We start from the raw sequence: 20,176 nt of genomic DNA, 5'->3' as shown, positions 1-20,176 counted from the left end.
AAAAGTATGGGCCCCCAAAATTGAACCCTGGGGGAAACACCGTACTGCATTTTTACTTTGCCTGACAGGGTGTTCGCGATCTGCACACACTGCTCTCTCCACTGAGGTATGACGAAAGCCATTTATGCGGCTGACCTCGAACACCACATGGTCCATAACTGATGCAACAATGTCCCCATGATGCACACAGTCAAAGGCCTTTGAAAGGTCGAGAAATATGCTGAGCACTTGTTTCTCGCCTCTCCAAGCCATCAACAACACAGTCAATGAGTTTTGTTACAGCATCAATCGTCGATTTATTTTTCCTGAATCCGTACTGCTCAGGGGTTTTAAGAATTTCAAAACTGTTCAAGAAAAACCTTCCCAAGCCTTCTAATGAAAACCTTTTCGAAAAATTTTGCTCATGACAGGAAGAATGGATACAGGACGGTAATTACTTGCGATGCAAGGATCATCCTTTTTAAAGATCGGAACCACTCTTGCTGTCCTTCAAAGCTGAAGGGAAAACGCCTTGGGCGAAGGACAGATTTATCAATTTAGTAAGTGGTGTCAAAATGTGCTTGAAGCAACGCTTGATCAGCCACACGGACATTCCGTTGATGTCGCTGGACTTCTTCGGCTTGAGGTCTCTCAAGACGTCTGCCATCTCCACCTCCCCCACAGGAAACAGAACCATGGAAGAGACCGGTCTCACTACTACATTTTCTACAAGGATTGTCCCAATTGAAAGATGTGCTTGGTACAGCCACAGTTCGAAAAAAAATTATTAAATTCGCTAGCCACTAGAAGTGGGTCGTCTGTTAATTTACCGTCAATTTTTAGTTTCGGATTTGATTGTTTTGAGTTATTTGTTTGTGATGTAACGCTTTTTATTACTTCCCACGCACTTTTTGAAAAATTTTCTGCGTTTCTCCAATTTTTGTTTCAATATGTCGTGCTTTAGCGGCTTTTATTTCCTTGCGATAATTTTGTTTAAATGTTTCTATAAAAATTTTTGAAGTTTTCGTTATTTGATTTTAAATAAATTGAATGGTAAAATTTGAGCCTTTCTCTCAAGTAGAGAATATCCTGAGTAATCCAGGCATTACTCTTCCTATGAGATCGCTCCTTTATCATTCTATATGGGCAAGTAATATTTAAGTAATAATTAAGGCAGTCATTGAACGCAGTGAATGCTTCCTCTACGTGTTCAAAAGCATCCACAAATGACCAAGATTCTCTTTGGAGGAATCTGTTGAGAATTTTAATGTTTTCATTTTTTAAATCTCTTTAAATTTTGCTGAAAGAGGGTTCGTATTTAGGATTGAATTGTTTGATTACAGTCTCCTGTGCGAAATGGTCAGAGATGGCCGCGTCGAGAACAGGAACAGAGACGCCCGGAAAAGTTTTTGTGATGACGTTGTCGATGGCCGTACTCGACCTGGCAGTCACTCGAGTTGGTGTGTTCACGGACCAGACTAAAGTCAAAAGAAGTGAGAACATCGCGAAAACCGCTGGTTTGAGGGTTGGTGTGGTCTAATACATCAATGTTGAAATCACCAGTAATTATGAATTTTATTGCCTTGGAACGTAACAAATTTAGAAGGGACTCGCGAATTGTTCAAAAAAATGTTGTGAAGCATCCGTTCGGGGATCTATATACGCCAATTATTACAATTTTTCCAGAAAAAATTTAGACTGATTTGTATACCTTCCGCTTCAAAGTCCAACTCACTAGTGCGGTCAACTCTGAAGGGTTGGAATACCAGTTTCGATTTTGACAAAAATTGCCACACCTCCCCCTTTGTATTGCGTTTCGATTAAATATAGTTGCCAATTGATAATTGTCAATTCTGAACAGAGCAGCATTTTCAGCAGGTGTGAAAAACCATGCTCAGAGATAATGAAAATGTCAGGTTGCAGTTCGTCTGCCATGAGCGATAGCTCCTCAATTTTGTTGGATGCAATCTGTGCATTTTGATGCACCACTGAAAGTGTTTGTAAAGAATTTTGAATTTTGTTGTTAAATTTTGATTTGGAATTTGAAAAAATGTTTTTGAGTATCCAGTGCTGATATCCCTAGGTTACTGTCGTAGTCATTAGAGGTGGAAAGTTTTTTGTTTTTTTCACACTATTCTTTGTCGTCTTGACCGCGTCGGCAAAAGTCTCGTATGGCAGCGTGCGAGGTTCGGTTACGCCAGCCGAAGACTTCCGGGCCAGCAGAGGATTGTCTTCGGGTGTCTGTAGGAGGCGAAGACTGCGCTGCACCAGAATGTGTGACCTAGCTCCTGCATGCATTGTATCAGGTGCCTTGCCAGGAGTTGCTTACTTTTGGTTTTTAAATGCATCCCGTGTCTTGTAAATGCACCCCTTCTAATAAGGTTGAAGTCTAACACCACTGCCCCACTATGCCTAGCGCACAGTTCTTCAATATAGGCGTTTGACTAGTTTCGTCTCCTTATTTATTGGATGGTCAGTTGGCAGGTCGTGTCGGTGGGGCAGAGTTAAGACAATCACCTTAGCAGTTTTCAGCTTGGCAGTGATGCAGAGCTCCAAATGCCTATAAATATTGTACTGCTGCCCAGCTGCAAGATCGTTGGTTCCCGCTATGAGAACATAGCAACTGCCAGGTGGAGGGGTAGCATCAGAATTCACGGTCTGCAGCTTTGCTCCCGGCCTGCAGGCTCCCTCCACTGTAGTATCCCTGGTCACCATGCTCTGAACTAGTTCGGCAATATTTCGGCCATGGCTATCACCGTTGATCCAAACCGTATGGAAAGGCAGTGATGCTTTTGTTTTAAAAAACGGGTTGCTGAGCCTTCTTCCTCGGAGCTGTATTCGGTCGCCGCTCGAGTTTCGGTCCTTTATAATTTTTATTTTTGTTTCCGCTTTCCTGGATATCAGTCTTCAGAGCAGCAAACCTGTTGTTTATTTGGAGTGGTCTTCCTTTACCACGCTGCACCGTCCACTCGGATCCACCATCCTCCCCTCCACACTTGCCACACCTTGTCCCCCTCAGAGTCCGCAGCTCGGCCTCAAGCACTTCCACCGTGGTCCTCAGGTTGTTGATATCAGTACGGCTATTTACACACTGCTCTTCCATACAGATAGCTGGCAAATCACACTGCGTCCCGAAATCAGCCACCGACGCACGAGTTGTCATGACAGACTGTGGCGAGTTTACAACAAATATTTCGTCCGTATACTGCAACAGTCGCTTATCGTTTTCTATTGTATGGTCTATGACATGACGTAGTTGTTCTTTCAGTTCAGCAATCTTTTCCTGAAGAATAGAGTTTTGTCCTTTACCAGGTTCTCTATAGTGGGTAGCTTCAGGCTGTGTAGAAGAGGTGTCCAGAATTGAATAATGTGGGGAGAGTGATACCACAGGCGTTGACATATCGGGTGCCACGGTAGACGTCGGGCGGCGGGCGTCGAGAGGTAGATGTCGATAGCACGTGTGTCACAGTAGGCGTCGTGGAACATGTCTGCGAAGGTAAGGATGGCGAGACGGTGGGCCGCAGCGACAAGCGGCAAGCTGCCAGGGCGCTCCAGCAGACGGTGAACGCTGCGGCATCGACAGTCGTCTCATAGTGACGGGGTGAGGCCCCGAGTGTTTGGCATTGCCTACTGTCATTGTCTTATATCTGGAGTCCGTTTTTAATGAAGCACCGCAATTTTTTTCCTAGACAAATCCATGATACATCTCCGTTTTTTAAAATTCTGTGTTGTCTGAATTTGTATTCATTGTACAATTATACAAGGTTTTCCTCTCTTTTAGTTTTCTTCAATTTTGAAAGACATTGAGTTGAATATATGTAAGAATACTTTTTGTTGATTTAACGAAATAAATAAATAAATAAATTAGTAAACAGTAATAAATATTAACAGATTTAACAATACAAATTTAACAATAACACATTTTATAACAACGAATTTAACAATAATAAATTTAACAATAACACATTTTACAATATAACAGTAATAATTAAAATAATAACAGGCAATAATATTAACAATACGAAAAAAATAAAATAGAAAAAAGTAACGAATACAACTCAAATTTGATAAAATTCTTAATAGATTTAATAAAATAGTTCTTTGGTTTTAAGCAAAAAAGATAAGCTCGACACTAGGATTCGATCCGTGTAGACCGAGGGTCGTAGGTACCAGCGCTTTACCCACTGGTCTACGAGGTGCCTTGTAGATAAGATGTAGACACTAGTACATAAGCTGTGTATTCTGCAGAAAAACAAAGCGAAGGCACGTTGTAGGTTGCTCTGCAGTTCGTTGAACGGAATAAGGAATAATATTCCTTATTCACCGTTCTACCTTGTGGCAAGAAGTCATGATGCACCACGACCCTGCAATCGAAGAAAACTGTAAGCAAAACTTTCACATTCGACCGAACTTGGTGTGCTTTTTTCGACCTTGGTTCATGCGGCAGCTTCCATTGAGATGATTGAGCTTTGGTTTCCACGTCATAATCATAAACCCACGATTCGTCACCAGTTATGACCCTCTGGAGCAAATTCAGGTCGTCGCGGACAGATTCCAACATCTCATTAGCAATGTTCATGCGATGCTGTTTTTGATCGAAATTGAGCAATTTTGGTACGAATTTTGCTGCGACCTGTCTCATGCCCAAATTATCGATTAAAATCGAATGGCACGAGCCAATCGATATGCCTAGGTCCTTGGCAATTTCTCTAACGGTGATTCGACGATTGGCCAATACAATTTTCTTCACTTCATTAATTTTATCGTCTGTTGAAGTGCTCGGGCGTCCGGCACGCTCTTCGTCGTTCACATCTTCTCAGCCTTCTGAAAACATTTTGTACCACCGATAAATGTTGCTTTTGTCCAAAGTAGTTGCTTCTCCGTATGCCACAGTCAACATTCGGAATGCATCCACGCACTTAATTTCGTATTTCACACAAAATTTGATACAGGTTCTTTGTTCCATTTTTTTCAATAGGTAAAAATCGAAGACGAACCAAAACACGTGCAAGCAAAGCAGCTGTCAACAATTAACTGAACATTCAAAATGGCCGAAATTGTCAACATAAGTGAGAGACATATGTACCAACATAACGCCACAAAAAAAATCTAAATTCGAATATACGTAACCCGCGAAAATTCTAAATTCACGATACTTTTTGAACACACCTCGTATAACAGATAACTCTTTAAGCAGGGTATAAGAAAAGTTAAACCCAGCTCTGTAACTTAGGAACAAAGTGTCTATAATTTGACTGAAGGTGTTGAACATTATCAAGTTGATAGAGCAACCACACCACCGAAGAGACACATCAGCACCCATGCACAAGCTTGACAGTTTGGACTAAGCTCATCTATTGACTAAAAGATGGCTCCCACAGCAAGACTAAAATATCTCAAGGTCCCAAATATGAATTGTGTCAGTAATATTTTAGCACAACGTGAATTAAAAATCTTAGAAGATGGTCATGTCAACGACTGCTTACACCTAATAAACTAAGACAACTTCAATACTATTTGACAAAACAGATAGCATCAAGGCCTCACCTCACTGTACTTTTGGAGGGCAATGGCCAGTGCTGTTCGTAGGCCATCCACCATCTCACGGTTGCTCGACTGCATAAAGACCTGGGAGTGCCATCGCGTGACATTGGGATTCAATGAGGCTACAAATCCTGCTACCGACTGAGCGCGGTTCTTTGTGTCATGGTACGTGTCGATGCCACATATCATTGCTTTGGCCTGTAAACACATTACTACTGTACTCTACATAGTCACATTTAAATCCATTAGTAATAAATACTCCGCCAATAACTACAAATAATTGTATCTTTATTAGAAATGTACAAAATTACAAATAGCAATTAATTATTTGATAAAAATTTAAAATATGCAGTTTAGAATACTCAAATATTTTTTGACAAGAAATAACAGTGATGATACAAAGTATAAAAACTAATAAACTGAAAATAGAAAATAATAGAATAACAAAACACAATTTTTGTAACTGTTCAGGAAAAGTAAATATTTACTTCTCTTAATTGGAAAAACTAGTATTTTATAAGTCTTTACATCTTTATTAAAAAAGAAGACCTATTAGTCAGTAACTATTTTATTATTTCAAACTAATATTATATTAGGAATAATTTCAATCCTTACACTGTCAGAAATGAACTTCAAACATTGAACCACTAACTTAAAATAAAAAAAAACCATAAATTTTAAGAGAATTAGAAGACAAACATGCTAAATCAATATAAAGTAGATTAAGTTCTAGTTTAATGCATTTGATAATCAAGTATTAATTATATAACCGATTCTATTAATTTTATTCTACTATGGAAAATAACACAACTTACAAATGGTATTTTAACAGCCCAAAGTGCTCCTCCCAGCTTGCAATTAATTTGCAAGGCTATCTTCTGCACTATAGATCTGAGCTTATCAGGTCTTGATATCGTCCTGGAATTTATTACCTGTAAATCATTATATTATTGTTAGTTCACACCACCCATCTCCAAACAAAAGGCAAATACTTTACCTGTAGAAAATAATTGTTTAAACTGGTTTGTTTTTTACGTATAAAAAATTACCCTTGCTTAAAAAACATTCCTGCTGAAATAAAAAAATATTAAAAATACCTCAGATATTTTTATAACTAAATAGCAATTAACTGTCCATAATAAAAACAATACTTACTTAACACTTGGTACCCTGGGCCCTTAATACATGTTTCGGCATGGCTCCCTGGGGGTTTTACGATGCTTTTAAAAAATTCTGTGTTATTACAGTAATTATGTTATAAACTCATACTATATATCTTTTTAAAGATTGAGATACATAATTTTTTTTAATGTATACAAATATAAAGTTTATTTTCAAAATAAAATTATTACATAATATTGAATGTTATGTAAAAAATACAAAAAAAGTTTTTGCTACATAGCTTGTTAGTTCAGGTAATTCGCCTTAGAGTGGTAATTTTTAAAGCACAGTGGTCTGAATCAAATACAGGATCTCGCAAATTTTCGTTAAGGTCGTTCATAAAATCAATATTTGGTCCCAGGTGTGTATCAAAATCATCGTCACTTTCCGACTCGCAGTCAAACAAAAGATCGCAAATTGCACACTTTTGATTTCATCACCCATATTATTTAAACTCGAAAATAATAAGTAAATAATATAAAATAAAATCAACGGAAAGTCTAGAAGAAAGAACAAAGCGAGTATAAATACAAAACAAAACACACGGATAACCTCACATTGCTTGCATTTGCCTTTACTTCATTCAGTAAGAAACTAAAGTTCTGATTATTTACAAACAGTTAAATTCACATTTATAATACATTATAATAACATCTGCTTCAGTGTTTGTCGGCAAGATTTGTAGAAGACATCACTAAGACTCACAACAACACACAACGTGAAACACTACAAAGCAAACTGACAGTACCGACGATCAGCTGCGGCGCCTACGATCAGCTGTCTAGACTCGCTTGTAGTACGACGATAAATATACGTATTTCATTACTAAAACGTGACCCAGGGATCTCAAAACCAACAAATACGAACTTAGACAACCAATGAACATAATCAAAATGTTTGAATCCAAAAATAAGATGACTGAGCTAAATAATACAATTAAATAACACGACCCGAGCTATACTCGGGCGCCGGTAGCAGGCGCTGCCGACGCGGCCCGACCTATACTCGGGCTCAGGGTACAAAGTGTTAATAATGGTTTAAGTCAAAATCTACAACTAAAGAATTAGCAAGTTTGACCATAGAAAACAAATCATTAAACTTTCATAAGTCAAGTACAAAATTACCTGAGATGGGACAGGACGCTCTACACAACACATTTTCTTTATGGCAGAGTATCTATCATCTCTTGATGTTGGAAATATGATAACCGTTAACTGAACATTTTTGTTCAATCCTTCTCTCAAACCCTTTAGATAAGTCTCTGTGCGATCATCTCGAATCTTCTGCATGACTGGAAATTCAACCTTCACACCCATTTGAGGACAAACTTTGGCCATCATCTCCACAAAGTTTCTTGAGTTTACATCATCTTTCTGAGTGTACAGCACCAACCAGTTGTTAATGTTCACCTAGCAGTAAAACAGCATTTGTGTCATTTATTTCATGAATAATTTATATTTTGTGATTTTATTCTCTATCAATTTCTATTTCTAATTATAATGAATATTATTAAATATCTATAATGTTTCATGTAAAGCTATATGATAATTATCATATATGTAATTAATTACATGTAGCTTAGAAGAAGCTTACCTTAATGTAGAGTATTTGTAAAAACCAACTACATAGTCCTTAACTGAAAATATATACTGTTATTTGTATTCAATTTGACTTTGAAAACTTCTACATCATATTATGTAGACTGATTGATATACTATGAATGTTGTTTTTCCAATGTGATTATCACAAGTATATTATAACAATTACTTTGTTTCATAACCCAGTAATCAAAATTAAAATCCATGTTGTTTGTTTGTATGCATCCGTTTTAAAACTGGTAACAAAACTAAAATTTTGTATGAACTATATTGTACATTACTACAGCACAAAAATCGTACTGTCTAACAAAACCATCTTTCTTGAATGTTACAGCAGCGAACAATTAGACTGGTTGGCCTTGGCTGACAATCCTTCATTACACACAATATTTTAAAGTCTGTTTAATTTTTATAATGTTACTTCACAAGTGACTTAATTCTCTTAGTTTCATATTTTTATACTAATTTTGCTATTTTCCTACATTGTAATTAAATGATAATGTAATAAACATTGTAATAAAATTGTTTAAAAACAAAAATAAATTATTTAAACCTGTTGATTTAAATTTAAAACATGTGTTTTTTGTCGATTTTCCTATATAACAAAGTTATACTTAGTGCTGCTGTATATACATAACATTGTGCTATTAGTAATATCTTACATTCTAAGGTTACAAATAGCAAACATTGACTCTCGCTGTAGACACAGACGCAGACACATAAGTGTGAGTGTGATGTCACTGCTCAGTTTACAACACTACATCAGTACCAACAAGAAGAAATTTTACGTCAGTCCACCTTATCTGATATTTTGACTATACAAAATTAGCTTTGTCCCATCAGCTTGAGATAATTGTGTTCCTAGTGTACAATTGCAGAGAAAAAGTGATTTTAAGAAAGAATCAATTTTTTGACTCCAGTACAATCAAATTGATGGATAATTTAAAAATTATTTGAAGGTGATCTACCTTTGTGTGTGTGTTAACTTGAGTGACTTAAGTACTTAAGAAAAGTAATACAAAATGCAGAAAATTGTACAAGAAACAGCGAAGCAAGACAAAAATTGGATCTTGAGGATGTAATAACTGCTGGCATTGCCCAGTTTTTTTAACTTATAAATTACAAATTTTTATTTTTTCTAAAAACAATCATCAGAAATTATAATTGTCTTCTTGTTTTATTTCAAAAGAATGTTAAAATAGGCTTTACCGATCTCGTTTATTCCACAGATGGGAATGTTTATTAATTGTCATTAATTTTTATTAATTTAGATGTTATCCATAAAGAAATAATTTGATTTTTTCATTTCATCTATTTTTTCAGACAATGTGTAAATAAAACAGATAGTAGTAATCATAACTATGTAATAACGGGAACAGCTGGTGGTCAGCACTGATTTAGTAACAACGCCTCAAGCGTTATCAGACTATTTTGGTGAGGGCTGCTCTAGTAACATTTAGATGGACTTAAAATTATAAATCTTAATTTGAAATGTGAATATATACAGTACAATCTACAAGTGTTTTAATTCATGTTATTTTTTACCTAACTCACTTTCCTATCCTAGTATTTTGAAACACACTTGAACAAACAGCGTGTATAAAAAAATACATAGACACGAATCTAGCAGAGTCCAACCAGGATATGATTTGGCAAGAGAGCAATTTTCTAACCATGGCTAATGAGTCCAGTGTACACTCAATTAGGCCTATGATTTGACAAGTTTGGCAAATTGTACAATTACATTTATCAATGGTTTATACTTATTCCAGATCAATTTGGAAAATAAGACCAATGAAATAAAATAATAATATAGATGGCTTCTCTATAAGGCAATTAAAGCCAATGTGTACACATTCCCACATGACTTTGAAAAAATATCAGTTTCTCTGGATAATTAAGAGTTGACTGTGTCGTTCATACATAATAAAGAACTTACAACTTCCAACATGTGTTGGGAACTTGCTGCTCTACTCCAGTCAGCGTTATATGAGCCCCTGTCTTCAAAGTTTCTTCCAAAGAAAATTTTCTCTGGTGGCAGAGTTCGAGCAGTCAGACGAATTGATTTTTCTGGTACTGCAAGTCCCCATTCATCCAACAGTTTAACACAGGCTGGTGAATCTAAAACATATACAGACATGATTATTGTTCAATGTGTTAACATCATTACAATTTAATATTACAATTACTGTTTTGGATGAAAATATATTTGCATTATGTAAATTACTGATTACTAAAACAAGCTGTTTTTGTAAGTTGCATTTGAAAAATTGTAACTAGCTAACTAACCAAATTAACAAATTATCAATGTTTTATAAATAATATTTTGGTAGCAGTCTGTATTTCCCAATTTTATGGTCGTGCATCTACTCGTGAGTGACAGCTGATCGGTAACGCAAATTAAAGATCACTAAAATTAAATTTTCGTACTTGTGATTGGAAAACCATAGATACATAACCAACAACAAATTATGTCTATTTTGTAAATAATATTTTGATTGTTATTCATATCTTTTAAATTTATTTTAATGCATTACCACAAATCTACTTGACAACTTCTCAGTAATACAAAAATGATTGATCACTACACGTTTTTGTAGTACAGTCAAACCTCAATATAACAAATTCCTTGATATAACGATATATGATATATTTTTTTTCAATCCCCTAGAAGTCTCCATAAGAATGAATGCAAATTTCACCTCTACATAACAAATAAAGCATACTCACAACCTAAATATAATGAATGTTTAGTAATCCTGGAAAAAATAAATCACCCAAGGTATAGTGCATTTTTCGTTTTTAGAACCTCTTGTAGCGAAATTCACCTCTATATAGCGAATTTTCCACGACTGCACCTTGTTATAACGAACGTAAACAAACTCACAATGGCAACAAAGGACAAAAAACAATCATGTCTCGACATGGAAGCTTAGTCACAGCCACTCCGGTATGAAGTGCTAGACAAGTTTATTCAGTTGTTGTGGAAAGTGACAATGGACGCCAATAACAAAAAGAAACGGCGTGCTTTAAGTGTAGTGTGTAAATGAAAAATTATCAAATGCATTGAAGACGATCCGACGGAAAAAAAATTGGACATCGCAAAAGAATTTGGCATTCTGCCCAGCACTTTTTAAAAAAAGAAAGAGAAGTTCGATAACGGAAGTGTTACTGTGTTGTAAAATCAGAAAGATAAAGTCATGTGAGCTGAAGGACGTAGAAGTGTGTGTGCTTCAATGGTTGAAGCAGTTCCGAGACAAAAATATTGCGATAAGTGGACCTATACTTCAAGAAAAAGCCCAGTTTTGCTTTTAAACTGGGACACGAGAACTTCCGAGCTAGCAATGGATGGTTTCAAAACTTTAAAAAACAAAATGAACTTATTTTCCTAAAAGTGTGCGGTGTAAGTGCAAAAGTCTATGATGGTGTTTGTACTGAGTGGAAAGATAAACTTCCCGAGCTAACCAAAGGAATATGAACCAGAAAACATCTATAACTCAGATGAAATTGGATTGTTTTTCAAATGTTTACCTGACAAAACATTGTCATTTAAGGGTGATAAATAACATGGTGGAAAAAATAGTAAATATCGTTTAACAGTTATGCTGGGAACAAACTGCACAGGGACTCATAAATTAAAGCCTTTAGTAATTGGAAAAGCGATAAAACCACGTTGTTTTAAAAACGTGAATAAACTTCCTACAGACTACAAGGCGAATACAAAGGCTTGGATGAATTGTGACGCTTTCAGTGCATGGCTTCAAAGTGGTAACAAAGATATGAATAAGAAAAGGAAGAAAATTCTCATCTTCACTGATAACTGCACGGCTCATGGAGACATTCCTAGGCTGAGTAACATTAAGGTCGAGTATCTTCCTCCAAACACAACCTCCAATCAGCAACCGCTAGACCAGGGCATTATCCGAAGTTTTAATGTAAATTATAGAAAAGAGGTCGTACAACAGTTCCTTAGAGACATGGAAAGCAGTTTACCTACAAATATCAATGTCTTGACGCCATGTGGATTATCACAAAAGCGTGGAGTAAAGTTACAGAAACTACAATTTGTAATTGTTTCAAGAAGAGTGGATTCACTGTCACAACTCAGGAGGACAATTCAGACCAGCCTCCTACACAAGAAATCAGCACTGCGGAGGGTTTGGAAACAGTCAAAAAAGCATTAGAGCTAGAAAGGATGCAGAGTTTGAAGACTTTGTTACTTTTGATGACGACATGGCTGTATGTGGGGAGTTGACGGACGCTGACATCATTAATTCTTCTGTGACCTCTGTTCCGGACGAAAACATGGCTGCCGAAGATGACGATGAACCAGATTGTGTAATGACCGACCCGAATTTAAAAGAGGCTCGTGAAGCCATAGTGTTCTAAAGCGTTTTTTTTTTTTTTTTCTTAAAAAGGGTGGTCTGAGTGAAAGTGTGGTAAAATCTATAACTGAATTGGATTGCTCATTGGATATTATTAACGTCACATCACATAAGCAGACTACTATTACTGACTTTTTCTCTAACAAACAGGGCGAAAACAGCATCAATAATGATGCCATTGAAACACAAAATGTAGATTAGGCCATTTAACCTTTAACGATTTGTAATTTCCAGTTTAGTAATACTGTACAGTATGAGTACTGTATTTTATTTTACTGTATTATTTACTATCTGTAGCGTAAGATTTTTAGGTCATGTTTGCTTTTCAACTTTCAACACTATGTGTTTTCAAAGTACATAGCTACTGTATTAGTTTTTCTGTTTTACATACTGTAATCTTAATTGAAACAAACAAATTAAAATAAAGTTTCATTGTTCCAAATTAAATGCATTTTTATTTCGTTTTACACACTATTTAAATACAGTATAGCATACAATCTCACAACGTTTCAACACGACCGAGCCGAGGGTCTGTGAACCTCGATGTAGCGAAATTGTACCTAACCTAACCTCAATATGACAAACCTCATTATAACAAAGTACTCGATATAACGAATTTTCTGTCTGGTCCCTTGAGGTTCGTTATATTGAGGTTTGACTGTACACACATAAGTAAGACTGAAAAGCCTATTACGACCTAGGGGGAAATCTTACCTACTTTTCTTATGTATTTTCGGTATAAGGGGGAAATCCTTATTAAGGTTATGCAACATTCCAAAATAATCATTATTAAAGTTTTGCGTTATACCAGTCTTGCTTTTTGGACTGTAGCCAGGGAAAGAATGAATCGTTCAAGCATGTTAGTATTCATTTCTCTGTTTTTCCATAAGCCATTGTTAAAATGTAATATCATAATGTCAAGGAAGCCCAACATTTTAAAGTAACTAATGTGAAAACATTCATAATTTTGTTCATTAAGGTTAGTTTTATAAAAGTATTTAATGCATTAGATTTCAATTCATACTGGCGCAATCTGGAGTAAAATTTATATATTAATGTATTATTTACTATCTGCATTACACTACCGATCAAGCACTGTTTACTTATTATTGATAAAATTTAAATATAAACAGATGTTTCAGAAAGTTTGTCGAACTATAGCGGTCAACAGCTGTTTATGAAACGTAAAAACTACAATTTTTTCTGAATTTCAAAATATTCCAGTTAAATTTTCTTAACTTTTTCTTCACATAAACCTTCCTTGGATTTCAATGGACATTTTACAAAAAGAATTAACCGAATTGGTCCAGCCGTTATCGAGTTTAGCGCTTACCAACAAATTTCAGCATTCATTTTTATTTATAAGACAAGATAAGATATATTTTTTTCTGTGTTGATGTTTATGTTTATTGTATTCTTATAGCCATATTTATCATGTTTAATTTCCTGAAGACGGTTTAAGCCAAAATATAGAAATTGTTCATTAATATCTTCCTATTTCTTATTGAAGATTAACCCTTAGCACGCCGTAGACGGAATAATCCGCGATGTTGTTAGGTCTTATAACACCAAAGACGAAATAATCCGCCGATCGATAACAATATATTTTATTACTGTTTTTGAAGTTTATAAGCTCAATATAGATAAGCCACAATACTAAGTAATGTACCGGCTTGACCAAATAATCCAATTGCAGCTGTCAGCTGGCCGCAGTAGGTAAACAATAAATTGTTTTGTTGCTGGCAGCTGTTGTTCCACTCCCGTCTGTACGCCGATGACGATACTATCCGCCATTACCGACTGTCAGTGGAGCACGCATTGTGCCTTTGGGACGTGTTCTTGTGTTGTCATTCCTTATACAAACAGTTGTAAAAAGTTATTGTTACCATGTTTTAGGTGTTACAATCAAGTTTTTATTGTTTCTTTTCTGTTGTGTAATTATGGCTGCAAGTCATGTCCCGAAACCCCATGGCTTCATTCCGATTTGTATTTTGAAGTTTACCATACAACTGCCTAAATCTATCATCAGAACTTATAAATTAATCAAGATCAGCATATTACACTTTATTTGTTTTCTTATCCTTGTACATAGCTTTCCAATTTTTCATCACATATATTTGATTACTCTGTAACCTGAATTTGATTTTTATTGAAATATTCCATTATTATGAAAAAATGTGATTATTTTAATGCAAGTATTACATTACTGTAAAATTTATTTTGTGTGTGTGTGTTATTAGTCATTAGGAATGAATAAAAAAATAGCTTTAAGGAATTTTCATTTAAATTTTTTCACCTTAAATGAGCGTAATCTAAAAAAAATACTAAATTTATATCGGCGTTCAAGGGGTTAATATATATCTATATATATATATATATATATATATAAGCTACAAAGATGATAAGCTTAGTGAACCATCATCAAGCTTAATTACTACCTGGTAGAATAGTCTCGACCAGGCTGAAATGTTGGATTAAAGCACAAAATGAAACCTAAATGTAATTGTCAGGAAATCCTAGAGCTTTATGTTAAGACATTTGCAAAGTATTAAGTGATTAAAGATCCATATCACTTTTTCCACCAACTTAAAATTAATAGCATTTTGGGACTCTTAATTTATAAATTTTTAATGTAAATAACAGCATTGTATTTTTTTATCAGTCAATGCAATACACGATTAGGATTTTATTACTTATTCAACTACAATTACTTTGTTAGAAAAAAGAAATTGTGTGACAAATGAAACTAACTTTTGATGCTATCAATAAAGTCTTGTAGAAGACGTTGTCTCTGGTTAGGATTGACACGAGTGTAGTTAGATACGTCCTTCATAACTTTGAAGTCATTTCTCATCTCTTCTGTCAGCCCAGTCATGTAACACAACTCTGGGATCAGCATCAACAGCCCAGTACCTCCCTAGAACATATCACACTCGTGTTAGTTTTACATAAAACAGGATGTCATCAGGGAGTTTAAAATAATCCATAAGATAGCTTATAATGACATATAACACTTTATTTACAAGCAAATTATTTATTTGTTTCCATCTTTAATTTCTATAGAAAATAACAAATAAAAAATTTGCTATGCATAATGTACATTTTACTATTATTTCTCCTGTTAGTTAAAGGATCATAGTTTCAATCACAGAAACAAGAAACTAATTATTTTAACTTGGTTTTGTTATTTAACTTTCAAATTACCATCAGCTTTACTGACTTTTTAGGATATAAACATATTTCTGTCCGTGCCAACTCTGACTGCATATCCAAGTCATCCTTGTTCTCACCGACATAAGAATTAAGTATGAATTAGACTTATTTGGTATTTAGGGACAATCATATAATATTGTAAATGCAGAGCCATTAATCTTTCAAGGGTCTGCCCGATCAATTTATCATCTTATTATAAAATCTTGAGACCTAATATGTTTTTTGACACTTTTGGAACAGCTAATGGAAAAAATAATATCTAATGACAGCATTGTTGACTGTGCTCGTTAAATGTTTTAATGGCTAGGGATGCTACCTAGAAGTAATATTTTATCAACCTTTTCATTGACAGTGATTTACTTGTTTTTCATCACAGTTCCTTCAGACTTACAGAATTGATGGAACTACTACTAACTTTCTGCAACTCTAGTTTTACTGACATCATATTGTTATTTTCTTTTCAGAGTTATATGTATAAGAAATAAAAACTGTCATTTTTAAATGGCAACATAAACATTTCTTACACAAATTAGTTTTTGTTTGGATTTAGCTTACCAGAAAAGCTTAGTATTTTTCTTTAGATACCACTGTAATATAGAGAACTGTAATCTTTACAACAATGTACGTATAATATGTAACAGTTTTGTTCAAAAGGAGTTCTTTAAATAATAAAAACGTAAAAGTGTTCTCCCGTGGCAGAGAAATCGAATTATCCCGGTTTTTACAGAAGCATGTCATTACAATTTGTTCGAGGGTAGGTTAACATACTAAAGTTAAAAAGGATTGTTGCATTGTCTTTTGAGTCTTTTAAAGACAAACGCACGGTTATTTGTATGTCATTACTTTTCAATTACTGAACGGATTTAGATATGTTATACCATTTTTAAATACAAACAGAGATTATAAAGAGAACAATTCCTTTGATGCGCACTGAAAGTGTGACTGAAGTTACAAGATGATCTGAAAGAGATTTTCAAGATATGGAAATATTTTGGTTTGCTATAACTAACTCACCGGTCTCTTGCTTGGTTTAGGTCTGTGGACAAGTAGAGGTTGTTGGAAGTCATGAATCTGAATATCCTTTCTTCGATGATACTCAACATAATCCATCTGTAAATTAAAATATTATGAAAACAAATGGGAAACAATTACATTATTTACAACAGTTCAATTCCATAATTCACTAAAGCTAATGACTATCAGATAATAAACATTCTGGATGATTGGAATCCTTCAAATATACAGGAAAATTTTTCATTTCTATATGCGAATTACACAACCAGTGTTTGGCCAACTAACAGAATATTAAACATGTTACTACTCACTGTAAATTTGCAATCTTGTGGACATTAGTGAAATTGAGTCCAAATCCCAATCATTATCATTATCAGAAAAGTTACACACTGTTGAATGTCTAACTTACAACAACGCATCTGGATGAATCTAAAATTGATAAAACCTCCATATCTTTATTAAAAATAAAAAAATTACAGTAGCAACTTCAAAAACGCAATTGAAAAAAATGTTCTGTTTCTAACATGGACAGTGAAGCTTCACCACGTGATTTTATGATAGTTCCTTAGTTGACCGTCATAGTATAGTACCAATCAAACAGCACTACTATTGATTTGTAGTAGTTCAAATAATCACTACTACAGGCTAATGTGTATTGTATTACAGCTGCCAGTCTTCGTGGCACGTGATAACACGGACGGACATGGCAGTTAAGGGATTAAAATGAGATATTTCTCATAGTTCTACTACCAAAAATGAAGGCACAAATGTATTTGAAGTTTGACATTGTTCTCATGGGGTAAAACTCAATTCAATACAGCCGACTAATATGTTATTTTTATTGCAATAAGGGAATTTATTGCGGCTGAATATAACATAAGCAAACATGTCAAGTATACATTTGAGATATTTGATATACATGAGACAAACCACCCGTCTGTGATCTATAGCGACTGAACCAAGAAATATCTTTTTTTGTTTAACGAAAACCCCCTAATATGACCCCAAAGAATTCTGTGAAATAATTTTTAACATCCAAAAATACCCCACAAGAGCACTCTTGAGAAGTAAGCATTATTTTGTAAAGATATTACGTGTCAGTTGTAAATTTTCAGCATATTTCCAATATTTTTTGTAATAGTTCAGACCTAGGATATTTCAAACTCGTAAAAGCAAAAATGTCCAAATAGTAAGGTATGACTTTCATTACACCTATCATTAGCTCTTTGGATAAGAATGGCTTTAAAAATATTTTTAAATTGTTAGTTTTAATAGAAACAGAAAATGTTACAAGAGTAAAATCAAACTGTTACATTTTTACCATACTTAACTGTTGCTACCAGGCCTGCAGAGGACTAAATAACTATTACATCAATGAGTTAATAATAATCAGCAAAACTTTAAGGTAAGAAATTCACCATTATTACATACACTCATGTTGTTTAGTAGAAATTAAGTTTTATCCAACATTTAAATTATATTAACTCAATTCATTCTTGACATATCCTCATAAGTAAATGGCTTTGCTATTAGTCAGCCAAATTCCATGGAACCATCATGGAACTCTCTTGCCTGTAGAAATACAGGTTCATGGAAGTCTACAGCTCAATTTTTTATGTTCAGCTCAGACTGAATAGAAATGTTGTCATCCAGTAAAAGTGATACGTACCACTGTTCCATCAGCTTTCTCGAAGGTACTTTTAGGATTTTGACTGAAATCAATATCATCAATTCTATATATATTTACAGGCCTCATTGTCATAACAGACTGTCCAATCAGCATTCTTTCCAAAACAGTTTTCCAATCGCCTCCACCACCACGAGACAAAATATCTTTTCTGAAAAAAGATAAGCATACATTTAAGTTGTCAAACACTTATTGAAATGACATATTTTATAAATAAAACACTCTTAAAAATTATCTATAGATACCTCAAAATTAATCAAGCTTAACCCTTTGAGTGCCGCTGGCATTTTCCCAAGTCATATGCATAAAGTGCTGGGCTATTTTTGCATATTTGTAAGCTTTTGGGGAAAAAGCTGTTGTATAAGAAAAGCTGCCTTATATTAAAGAACTGTAACGTGAGATTGACAAAAATAAATATCTTCCAACAACTCAAATTAAAACCAGAAAATTTTATAGCCAAGGGCCCACAGAATATAAATAAAATACAAATTTTCAGAGTAGAAAAATATGAGCTGAGGAGCGGACCAAAATAAATGAAGTGAGAGAAGATAAGGGATGGGTTAATTTTGATAACTGAATATGGTGGTATCCATTGTCTATGTAAATATAAAATATGATATAAGAAATAAATAACAATGTCAACTATTCTCAATACCATTAAACAACTATAAATAATTAAACACTAATCATTGAAAACACGATACATAGAATATAAGCAGAACATTGAAGTGATGAAAATTGATCATATGGCAAAATATAAACAATAACAAAACAAGCTATTAGTTGTGGTTCCAGTGTGAAAACATAAAGAATCGAACTGGAATAATTGCTTATAAGGATGCATAAGGGAACAAAACTGCGATCTAACGGTAAACGGAAACAAATACTTGATCATTAGCGTTTAGAAAGAACACAACAACTGCCGTTCAGGCAAGATTATTCAGTCTTGTTCGGCCGCAACAAGTCACGCTTGGGCAAGTTCCCCAATGACCCAGCAGGGATCACTTCTGGCTGGTTTATATCTACCAGTTGAACCCACCACTGGGCACAGCAAAAACCGATGTGCCACTACAATCTGGGCAACCTTATGGATGTCCAGTAGCAGCACATCACTAACCGCAAATGTTGAGATTCTGGGGTTCATGGGCAATTCAATAGGTCTAGTCTACTGTGGAAGATGACTGTTGGTGAGTTGGTGGGGTTTGTTCCCTAACCTCAGAGGTTCTTGTTAACCTCAACAAGGGTGTGCCACCCCCTGGTTCAGAGCTGGCCCCCCTTGGTATTTTAATAATCAATTTTTGGTCGTACATAATAATACAAGCTGTACACTTATTCAATGTTACTATCTTTTTTTGTCGCTTAACTGTTTTATATCAAATCTATTTTTTTTTTCCAGATGTATCATAGCTTTTAACTTCATACAGCAGACTATTTAATCTGTTAAATATTAGCTTGTCATATTCAAACTTCATACCGGAAATTATGTTGAGCTATGAAACGTTGGCAAATGGTGGATTAAAAAATAGCAATTGTTATATTTTTTATTTATAATAACATCCGAATATGATAAGCATTCAATAAAAAGGCCTATAACA

At 34.7% G+C, this 20,176-nt stretch overlaps 1 protein-coding gene across 1 annotated transcript in view; it reads right to left on the bottom strand.

The window, feature by feature from the left end:
* LOC124362557 (piwi-like protein Ago3) overlaps window positions 1–20,176 on the bottom strand; it is a 65,905-nt gene that overhangs the window by 14,930 nt on the left and 30,799 nt on the right. The window contains exons 8-14 of the mRNA XM_046817174.1: window positions 18,564–18,732; window positions 16,895–16,990; window positions 15,419–15,584; window positions 10,222–10,403; window positions 7,809–8,093; window positions 6,339–6,455; window positions 5,527–5,721 (exon numbers count right to left, since the gene is read on the bottom strand). Coding sequence (XP_046673130.1) covers window positions 5,527–5,721; window positions 6,339–6,455; window positions 7,809–8,093; window positions 10,222–10,403; window positions 15,419–15,584; window positions 16,895–16,990; window positions 18,564–18,732 — 1,210 coding nt within the window. The remainder of the gene's footprint in view (window positions 1–5,526; window positions 5,722–6,338; window positions 6,456–7,808; window positions 8,094–10,221; window positions 10,404–15,418; window positions 15,585–16,894; window positions 16,991–18,563; window positions 18,733–20,176) is intronic.

Source organism: Homalodisca vitripennis, chromosome 5 (assembly GCF_021130785.1).
Source record: "Homalodisca vitripennis isolate AUS2020 chromosome 5, UT_GWSS_2.1, whole genome shotgun sequence".
Classification (NCBI taxonomy): Eukaryota; Metazoa; Arthropoda; class Insecta; order Hemiptera; family Cicadellidae; genus Homalodisca; species Homalodisca vitripennis.
Note: the sequence above shows the minus strand (reverse complement) of the source record. Positions and strands in the feature narration are given on the sequence as shown.